Genomic DNA, 11,132 nt, shown 5'->3' on the forward strand with positions numbered 1-11,132 from the left:
TTGCACTGCCACCTTGTGTTCAGAGCACCACATGACATGTTACACAAAATAACCCGTGTCATGACGGGTCTGTGAGCTATGGGAATGAGTACATTGATTGTGCTCACAGGCCTCAGTTACAACACTAACCCCTGCATGGTGCCTAGGTTTACAGTATCCCCTCAAACTAAAGCCCAGACCCCAATATGAATTACAGGGTGTTCTGGGAGATAAGGAGACAGCAGGAGGGTTTGGGTGCGGTGAGGCTGAGAGGTCCGGGGGGGGTTCCAGGGGAAGGGGTACAGGCTCTGGGCAAGCATGCATGGAGACTAGATTGAGAGATAGTGAGCATTGCTGTTCCAGCCGCAGGAGGTTGGTTGGAGTGGGACCGCGGATCAAAGACAAGAAAAATCACAATTCCTGTGGTAAAAATGTTGGTCACACCCAAAGAGCAAGTCTGCCTCTCCTTGTCACCACTGAGCACTCACCCACACTGTATTGACTGATACAGTGGCTGGTAGCTACAGCCCTGACTGACATAGGGCATCAGGAATGACTACTCAAGCACCAGTTTTGTATACTGTTTACCTTTTTAATAGCTCTTTTAAAAATGGGTGAATTAGATCAAATTGTAGACATGACTCCAGTCTAGAAGTTATCCTTCACAGTATACAAATAAGCCCTTTAGAGCTGGCTGGGGGATTGAAGCTCAACTTTTGTCAACTGCAAATAGAGACGAGAAGGTAAGATCCAATTGTCTTGTAACACTGGCACAGCTCTAAAGGACAAAGAATACAAGGTATTTGACAAGGAACGCTGAACCCATTAACGCTAACAACTTTACTCAAGTCAGGAACAAACACTTAATTTAGGTTGCACCATCTGAACAAACAACTTCACTGGAGTAAAAAAGGGGGGTGATCCACTGGTCTCTAAACCAATGAGACAAGATGACCAACACACCACGCACACACACACAAATACAAACAGCGCACTCTTCACTTTGAGGTTTTCTAAACCTCACTTTGTTTTCCTACTTGAGGCTCTCGGCATTGGATGAGCAATGAACAGCACCCTGCCTCTTCCTACATTGACACTCAAGACTGGGAAAAAAGTCATACCCTGTAAAAGACAAGTCAACTTTTTCAATAATGCCCTTTCCATAACCTGGCTTGATGTGCAGTTTTACAATTACATCTTAAATACAACCATAAAGACAGGAGGGGAAAAAAATGACATTTTCCACTGAAAAACATTGAATAGTTGAGGTAGGCAACAAAGAGAATTCTTAAAAGAAAATGTATATATACAATAGTGAAAATAAATCCCTGTATTAAGACTGAGGTAAACAGTGGTTGTATGGTCGAGTTAGATGTTAGCAGCACATTTGAATGTACAATTGTCTTCTGTAAACATTTAATCCTATGACCTGTCAATTAGAAGTGACCAATTGATAGAGTGGACACATTTCTAGCCACGGGTTAAGCTTGTACGAATAGGTCAGTAGTATCCTTGCATTGCACTTACAATATATTTGGTGCTGGTTTGACAGTCATAGTCAATAATGGGGATGACACCTGAGAGGGGTCCCACTCTGTAGGGTATACTGACCAGCAGGCTGGTGAGACGACTGATTGGGTGGACCCAGCACATCAAACACACTCTTATTGGGCGGTACTGACTGGAGCATAGCGTCCAAGTCCATAATGAGGGGAGGGCGACCGCTGGGTAAGAGGGGCCAGTAGGCATGACCTACAAAATGACTGGATGTGACAGGAGACCCCCCATAGCCATACAGAGGCATCCCTAGTGGAATCAGAGGGCCCCCATTAAACCGCATGCTGGGCGGGGCCACGGCGTTGGGCGGTGTGTACTTGGCATACGAGGTGGGCAGCTCCCAGGGAGGGGCGGAGACTCTGCGGGCAGACTTGTGTGGAGGGAGTCTGCAGTCCTCGTACCCATCTGATCCCGCTTCTCCCTCAGGCACCCGCTTCCCTCCCTGCGACACGCCCCTCCAGTCCTCATCGGAGGAGGAGGAGGCGGGGCTGGCTGAGGCGCTGCAGGCAGTGGAGGAGTGGCGAGGGTGTGGACGAGTGTGGAGCTCCACCCCCCAGCAGTCCCTGCCAGGCTCTCCTGCAGCGCTGGCCGGCCTCAGGCTGTGAAGGAGGGAGTCAATGGCAAAGGATGAGTCCAGCTTGGGCCGGTACAGCTCCTCCTGAAGGGAGGAGTGTTGTCTGGTGGGAAAGGAGAGTAGAGCAGTGACAGGTGGGCCTGGGGGTAGAGCAGTGACAGGTGGGCCTGGGGGTAGAGCAGTGACAGGTGGGCCTGGGGGTAGAGCAGTGACTGGTGGCGGTGGGGCCGGGGGCTCTGCATCTGGCTTATGTTGGTGCCCATGCAGGATGTAAGGGGCGAGGTCCTGGGCGAAGATGGTCTCATCCTGGCGCGACACGGCAGTGTTCTGTCTCTTGAGGAGCTCCAGGGGCACAAGGCTCTCCTCCACAGCCCAGAAGTTGCCCTTCCCCTGGGGCTTACCAGGATCCTTCAATACCTACAGGGACCAGGAGTGACAGACAGCAGTGAGATCAAGAGTATAGTACAACCTGAAAACCAGTCAGACAGGATTGCCCCAGTTTCACAAAACTCAGAATAGCTAGAATGATTTACTTGATCTAAAGATTCATGAAGCACTGCAGTGACCCTTGGTAGGCTACAAATAAAATCTATTCTGTATTTATTTGGACAGTGAAGCTCAAACTTAATTTCTCTCAATACTCCAGCATTTGTGATCAAACGTTTTATATACAGTATGAGGCGACAGAGCGTCACCCTTTATTTTTGAGGGTATTTTAAAATATTTTTACTGTTTAGAAATAAAAAGCACTTTTTGTATTGAAGTCCCCCCCATTTGAAGGGGTCATAAATATTTGGACAAATGGTCAAAAGTGTAATATTTGGTCCCATATTCCAAGCACGCAATGACTACATCAAGCTTGTGACTCTACAAACTTGTTGGCTGCATTTGAAGTTCGTTTTGGTTGTGTTTTTTGGAATATGTTTTGTGTGCACAAAGATCATGCCCCCAAAACATGCTAACCTCTCACCATTGCCAATAACAGGGGATGCTAGCATTTTTTTTGGGGGGGGGGGGTGGTATGATATTTGCCTCCAACTTTCTCATTCATCATTATTTATGATTAATTCACGCTAATCTGTAATCATGGTAGCATCCATCAAGAAGTGTTCAGAAACATTCCTATTTACAATAAAAGTGACTACAAAACATTATTTTACCATTCATTAATTACACATTTCTAGAGAGTCACAAGCTTGATGTAGTCATTGCATGCTAGGAATTTGGGACCAAATACTGGCCTTTTGACTACTTTAATACATGGCAGCAAAACAGGTATGAGGAAAAACCCTCAAAAAAGGATATAAAACATTTGATCTCAAATCAAAAATGCTGGAGTATAGAGCTGAATTAAAGGTGTTTGCTTCATTGTCTAAAGACATACAGATGGGAGAGTATACTTACTTGTAGGTTGTTTGGATTTTAGAATCAAAAGTGCCTTTTTGAGCCCACTGATTGACAAACCAATAAAGACACGTAATAAGACACACCTTAACAAAGCAGTCGTAGGAAGAGAGGTTGTGTCTCACTGAGTCCCGCCAGCCCTTGTATTTCCCTTCAAAAAAAGGGAAAAGTGTACTAATCTCCTTTAGAATCTGGGGAGAGAGAAGGGAGTCCATTTACTTCAATTGGTGTCTGCATTAAAACAGACACATTATCAGACTATATTAAGATATATACGATTTAACACACCACATGATTGTAGGCATACATTGAACTTATTTACATTAATCATTCACTGTCATCATGCAGCATTTTCATAGGCCTAGAATAAATAACCTAAGATACACTGTAGGACTGCACAATCCTTGACTATACTTCTTATCAACTCAACCCACCCCAGCTGATACATCAGTGTCTGGTTTCACTGTATGCTGCTATCCTTAACAAAACAAACCAAGAAAAGCATGGCAGTGTTACTACTCTGTTAAGCGTCAAAGGATTGTCCTGTTGGTTTACTGCAATAGAACTGCATATCCCTAACCCAACAGTTTAAAAAAAAACGTATCATAAGAGAACATCCCCGATTAGACATGGTTTTAAAATAATTCAAACCCATGTAACCTTTATTTTCGGAAAAAGAACCACGATTTAAGACAAAACTGACACATAACCATGCATAATTTGGCCAAAATTGACACAACCGTTCGTATTTTGGCCAAAATGTACCATTCTAAACTCGCATGTCCACACACAAACTCACTTTACCTCAGACAAAGTAAGCTTCTTCTCTGGAGAGTTTTGGATGACCATGGTAATCATTGCGAGGTAGGAGTAGGGTGGTTTGGGGTAGCGCTGATAGTTTTTTTTCTTTCCACTTTTCGCATTTTTCTTTCCACTTTTCGCATTTTTCTCCTCGTCCCAAGATTGCTCCTGGTCTAGCGGCGTCGCTTTATCCATGGGCGCTGAGGCCAGGCTGAATTGGTCAGGGGCAGGCTTCTCGAGCCGTGGAGACTGTTGGACTGACGCCTGGATTGGGAAGTAGGGCCAGTGTTGGGCTGGAGAGCTCCGCGCTGTGTTGCTCAGAGGATGGATCTGGAAGTCAAGTTGATGATCTTGGTGGCCTTCCAGGCTAGGCGAGCGCAGGTAGAGAGCGGGTGGTGCCAGCATGCTCTGACCCCCCCGGTGCTTTGTCATGCTGATCAACCTGGGGACAGATCGGGCTGCACGATCGGACAGGAGAGGGAGGGAGTCGGCCCTTAACCCCTGGCAGACTGCTGGCTCCAGGCCGCTGGCTGGCTGCCTATTTGAAGAGCAAACAATTAACAGTTTCATGTAAATCCCGCTGTGTAATCGATGAGAGAATGGAGCGCTATCTGCGGGCAGAATGAATGATCGCCCCGGGCGGCTAGGGAGGGTCTGTGTGTGAGAAAGAGACAGTAAAACCTGTAAATAACCCCTCGGACAAACATGCCTCTTTACCACACAACGTTAATTTTGGTAATCCGCTCCAAAACTTTTACGCATCAGGTGCGCACAGGAGTGAACTTCTTATATCCGCAGAGAGAAACATCCAAATGTATTTATTTATCAGTCCACTGGAATGAATTGAATCATTAGCCCCACTTACACAAGGTGTTGGGGATCCCAGTGAGGAAGGTACCCCCCGACTTCCTCTCTTTCCTTCATTTTTAAAACTTGCTTACAGTAAGCACAGATTGTGATGTTCCAATGCCACTACATCAGTCGCCAACGTGCCCCATATAAAGGGGACAATTGAGAGCGGGGAGAAGTAGAACGAGAGGGTCCCACAAAGCAGATTGAAAAATAAACCAATAGGTATTTTTATTGAGGCTTTCATTTCATTCAATATACATAGGACCGCTAATATACAAACATTGAGGGATTAAATGGCCTGGCCCACTAAAACACATACTGACAGAAGACAGAAAATGTCAACTGAAAGATTACCTCATTGTGTTGCTGATTTCTTCATTGTTACAAATTGTCAACACCGGACAAAATCTAATCGATCACATTAGTCAATGGTAACTGCCCGATTAAGGTCCTGTATACCATATTTATTAGAAGGATAATATAATCGTATTATTTAAATATGGTAGATATTGCATAATCGGAGAAAACAAACAGGCAGACTAGGCACTGGTATAGCCTGCGTGGTTTCACCAGAATTAGGATCGATGTTCGTATTCAAGAGCAAATACACATTTTTGAGAGTTCTCAAAAACCCAGGGACCGTGCAGGAGCACACCGAGTTGAGGGTGCAGGAGCGCACAGTAGGAAGTCCCTTGAGAACATGCAGTGCACGTCCAAAGACAGTTTCTTTTGTGTAAATTAATGTAGTGCTAATGCCATAGCCCTTACCTCTCAGCAAAACAAGTTGGATTAGCCAGATTGACCCCGTCTCGTTCCTGGGATTGCCTACTATTCAGCATGTGAGGAAAACACAATGGAGGGTTGAACACCATCCATGATCGCCAAGTGATGGGGACATTCGCACCTTGTAAATACGAGCTATTGTCCGATTTATGCACAGGTTCAATTTAAATATAGGCTATGCAGAAGCCGTTACATGACATTATTATGAAGGCTGTCTAACCAAGGGAACATTTCAATTCATTAACTCTGACAGTTAGGCAGACCAATATGAGGAGAAATTTGCACGTAATAAATACATGTTTCCTACAATATGTGAAAGTGGAAAAACGCGTTTTAGCCTGTTGAGTGTATCACCTAGGCCTGACTTTTTTATGTCTTCGATTTTACCATGTAGAAATGAGCAGTCAAATGTTTCAGATCAGATATTGGAGTGAAGATAATATCGAAAAGGTACAGGAGACCGTCGTGCATTCATGCTGTCCTCACCTGGCTAGCAATCGGCTGGTACACGGTCTAATTGCTCCAATGTGACCTCTCGTTTCCAATTAGTTGTAATCAACCAACTCTTCCTGCTTCCTATTATGAATTGTGTTTTGACAGGAATTCCATGCTAAACACAATTTCAGAGTACTATGAAACTAAATATTTTAGTTTATTTGGGTATTTATAGAAGAACAACGTGATATAGTTTATAAAGACCAACTAATATTTTGTAGTCTGCTGTTCAGAAACTTGTTAGGATATGTATGTACATTTGAGTAGACATGTTCAGGTCAAAATAAATACTTCAGTACTGCTCCTTGATGACTATTAAAATTAGAAAATTAAGGGTAATAGATTATACAGTGCCCTACTTAATTAATGGGACAGTGAAGCAGTTTTTCTTATTTTGGCGCTATACTCCAAAAGTGTAGATTTGAAATGACTATGAGGTTAAATGGCATACTGTCAGCTTTAATTGGATGATATTTTCATCCATATCACGTGAACTGTTTAAGAAATCACAGCATATTTTGTACATAGTCCCGCCAATTTAGGGGACCAAAAGTATTGGGACAAATTCACTTGTACTCATATTAAAGTAGTAAAAATATAAGTATTTGGTGCCATATTCATAGCATGCAATGACATCATCCAGCTTGTAACTCTACACATTTGTTGGATTCACCTTGTTTGGTTGTGTTTGAGATGATTTGATGCCCAATAGAAATTAATGGTAAATAGTGTATTGTGTTATTTTGGAGTCAGTAAAGAACAAATTATTATTTACAATGATGCCCAACACCGGCCAAACCCAGACGATGCTGGGCCAATTGTGCGCTGCTCTATGGGACTCCAAATCATGGCCGGTTGTGATACAGCCTGGATTCGAACCAGGGTGTCTGTAGTGACGCCTCAAGCACTGAGATGCAGTGCCTTAAACCGCTGCTTTCACTCTGGAGAACATGCATCCTGTTTGCAACAACACACTAAAGTAATACTGCAAAAAATGTGTTAAAGCAATTCATTTTTTGTCCTGAATGCAAAATGTTATGTTTGGGGCAAATAAATGGATTGGAGCTAAGCACAGGCTAAATCCTAGAGGAAACCTGCTTCAGTCTGCTTTCCACCAGACACTGGGAGATTAATTCACCTTTCAGCAGGACAATAATTTAAAATACAAGACCAAATCTAAACTGGAGTTGCTTACCAAGAAGACAGTGAACGTTCCTGAGTGGCCAGTTTTGACTTATATCTGCTCGAAAATCTATGGCAAGACCTGAAAATGGTTGTTTAGCAATGATCAACAACCAATTTGACAGAGCTTGAAGAATTTGAGAAGAATAATGGGCAAATGATGCACAATCCATGTGTGGAAAGCTCTTAGAGACTTACCCAGAAAGACTTACAGCTGTTATCGTTGCCAAAGGTTATTCTAACATGTATTGACTCAGGGGGTAATGGAATTGAATTTATTAAATCAAGATATATTAGCGTCGTATTTTTCACATTTTTTATAAATGTTTGAATGTTTCTTCCACCTTGACAGTAGAGTATTTTGTGTAGATCATTGACAAAAAATTACAATTAAATCCATTTTAATCCCACTTTGTATGACAACAAAATGGGGGAAAAGTCTCGGGGTGTGAATACTTTCTGAAGCCACTGTAATCCTTTTAAGCTTCTCTGAGATACTCCCCGATACTGAGATGGACTAAAGAGAGTAGGTTTAGTCCTGCTGGGAGAGAGGAGTCGCTGTCTTTGTCCCACTGAAGCTTTCCAATAAGGGACAAATTCCATGTCTGAATCATCTACAGACCTTTCAAATACATTCTCAGTCAGGATGCACAATCCTCTGGTTTGGATAAGACTAAGACAAAATCTTTAGTTTGAGAAACAGAAATGGAGGGGACTGCACAGCATGGATGATCCACATGAACAATAACCATGCAATCCCAACATCCTATTTAAGTTATCTTGAATCGGTACACATCATGAGATGATGGCAAATCTTTCTTTTCCTGAGCCTCCTCTAGACAATGTTGCTTCAACAAGCACAGTCAATAAAATATAATTTCCCTACCGATCACAGAACAATTGAGAAAAAACATAATTCAGGATGCATCATTCCTAAAAAACAACAAGAGAAGCATCCCATTCTCTGTTCTGCTACCATGTTGTGTTTCTTTAAAAAAAAACATGTTGCTACCATGTTGTTGTCATGTTGTGCTGCTACCATGCTGTGTCTACATGTGTTGCTGCCTTGCTATGTTGTTGTCTTAGGTCTCTCTTTATGTAGTGTGGTGTTGTCTCTCTTGTCGTGATGTGTGTTTTGTCCTATAATATATATATATATATATATATATATATATATATATATATATATATATATATATATCAGTTAAGAACATGTCAGTTAAGAACAAATTCTTATTTACAATTACGGCCTACCAAAAGGCAAAAGGCCTAATGCGGGGACAGGGGCTGGGATAAAAAATGTTTAAAATATATATATTATTATTATTTATTTTTTATCCCAGCCCCTGTCCCCGCAGGAGGCCTTTTGCCTTTTGGTAGGCCGTAATTGTAAATAAGAATTTGTTCTTAACTGACTTGCCTAGTTAAATAAAGGTTAAATGTAAATCAAATAAAAAAATCTGTGTCCAAATCACTGCAGAATGTTACTCCAGTGTTGACCAGGGAGGTCAGCAGAGGTCAACAGATTACTGAGTCATCATTGTCTGCGGGTCTCAGCAGCAGATCGTCTTGGCCTGGGAGTTTTCCCAGGATTATCTATCAGTCCAACCAACCCCGAGCTGTCAGTGGAACCGTCACATAAACAGAATAGGCCTACTACATTTTAAACACATTTCTAGCACATGTTAGCTAGATCACTTCAGGTGTGTTATCTTCATTCTCTGATAGATACAATACCCTCCCCTTTCACTATTATAAAATATAACACACCTATATATTTTTTCTAGAGGTTAGAGCCTTGGGCCAGTAACTGAGAGGTTGCTGGATCGAATCCCCGAGCTGACAAGGTAAAAATCTGTCGTTCTGCCCTTGAGCAAGGCAGTTAACCCACTGTTCCCCGCACCAAAGACGTGGATTCAGAGTGGTTGGGTTAAATGCACATTTCAGCTGAATGCATTCAGTTGTACAACTGACTAGTTATCCCTCTTTCCCCTTTCTATGAAGCAAGAGAAGGGGTGGACTAGTTATTTTCATACAGCTGTTCTTTTGAATGATTTTAAAGGGAAATGTCAGAAAATGTGAGACTAAGTTTAGGTAGCTAGGATTTTGTTGTCAAATAGTTTGGTGAAGGTCATTTTACTGTATAGTTACAGTTGATATGCACTGTATGTTACATAATAAATATTGCACTAAGCGCACAGTATTTTAATTTACAGGGTTTGGTCTGAGCAATGTCGTCCTCTTGTGGCACCTTTCAATGACAACAGCCGATGTTATGTTTGAATCAGATGGCGTGTCAAGTGGAGATGAGAGTGAGAAGAATTGGATTACAGTGGAAAATGCAAAAGGAAATAAGAGAAGTAAATTGCTAGTGGACTCGAGTAAATCCAAGCGTAGTTATGACAATTTTTAGGTCGGAGTAAAGGTTTTGGATCGACGTTGTTACCTGGGAGATCCGATTGAAGTCTATAGAAATTGTGGTTTGAGGTGGCGTAGATGAGAGTAGCGAGAGGTGCGCACTTTCTTTGTGGTGTGTATTTTTGGAACAGAAGGAGCGTGCTCTGCGCCTCAAGAAGATATCGGATTGGAATGTGACGTGTGTGGCTTTTCGAAGCAGAGCGCATATCAAGGGTGTTATCTCTGGGGTGGCACTAGAAGTGAAATCAAAGGATATATGTGAAGAATTGGATCAAGTGGTTGGTGCACTCCGACTGACCCGCGTAGTAGAAGGCGCGAAGAAGCCCACTCCATCCATTCTATAGTTTAAAAAATATATATATATGAAGTCTCTTCTCCATTCACCTGTGTATTTTGATTTTATGTGATACCATGTGAGAGCCTTCATGCCCAAAACCCACGCAGTGTGATAAATGCAAAGTATTTGGTCACGTGTATGTAGATGAGCGGGGTATCGTATGCCAGCTGAGCCACATGTTTATTTTACCTTTATTTAACTAGGCAAGTCAGCGAATAATAAATTCTTATTTACAATGACGGCCTTCCCCGGCCAAACCCTAACACGCTGGGCCAATTGTGCGGCACACTATGGGACTCCCAATTACGGCCAGTTGGGATACAGCCTGGAATCAAACCAGGGACTGTAGTGACGCCTCTAGCACTGCGATGCATTTCCTTAGACCACTGCGTCACTCGGGAGGCTTCTGTAATTGCGTTGGTGAATATGCACCCGAATTTCTGAAGTGTCCTGTTCGGGTGAAGGAGACTGAGGCGGTAAGAATATGGACTGTCCAGCATGTCCTATCCGGAGGCGGTGAGAAGAGTGGAATAAATTAGTGAAGTTTAAGAAATAATGGTAATAGGAGCTGAGCATTTTGTTGGGATTTGTGGGATTAAAAAATAAATAATGTTTTTACAGCAGAGGCATTACAAGGAATGCTGTCGATGAATGCTCCATCTTTACATGCACCGGAGCCTGTTTATGGATGGGATTTGAACTGTGACTGAAGGAGTGAGATGTTTTTTTAACATTTTGTATAGCCTCGTG

The 11,132-nt window shown here is 42.6% G+C and overlaps 1 protein-coding gene across 5 annotated transcripts; it reads right to left on the reverse strand.

The window, feature by feature from the left end:
- Positions 1-915: 915 nt before the first annotated feature.
- Positions 916-6,528, reverse strand: LOC115104916 (forkhead box protein H1-like). 5 transcript variants are annotated; one of them, XM_029626325.2, is made up of 5 exons: positions 6,437-6,480; positions 5,936-5,995; positions 4,319-4,853; positions 3,601-3,705; positions 916-2,527 (listed from the first exon to the last, which is right to left on the reverse strand). In XM_029626325.2, exons 3-5 carry the CDS (start codon positions 4,745-4,747, stop codon positions 1,538-1,540), a joined length of 1,524 nt encoding a protein of 507 aa, XP_029482185.2. In that variant the 5' UTR covers positions 4,748-4,853; positions 5,936-5,995; positions 6,437-6,480; the 3' UTR covers positions 916-1,537. The 5 variants fall into 5 exon arrangements, with proteins under 5 accessions (XP_029482185.2, XP_029482182.2, XP_029482184.2 ...); XM_029626322.2 differs by lacking the exon at positions 6,437-6,480 and adding an exon at positions 6,305-6,323 and having other exon boundaries at positions 5,936-5,992; XM_029626324.2 differs by lacking the exon at positions 6,437-6,480 and adding an exon at positions 6,305-6,320.
- Positions 6,529-11,132: the final 4,604 nt, after the last annotated feature.

The sequence above is a fragment of the Oncorhynchus nerka genome, linkage group LG22, assembly GCF_034236695.1.
Source record: "Oncorhynchus nerka isolate Pitt River linkage group LG22, Oner_Uvic_2.0, whole genome shotgun sequence".
Lineage (NCBI taxonomy): Eukaryota > Metazoa > Chordata > Actinopteri > Salmoniformes > Salmonidae > Oncorhynchus > Oncorhynchus nerka.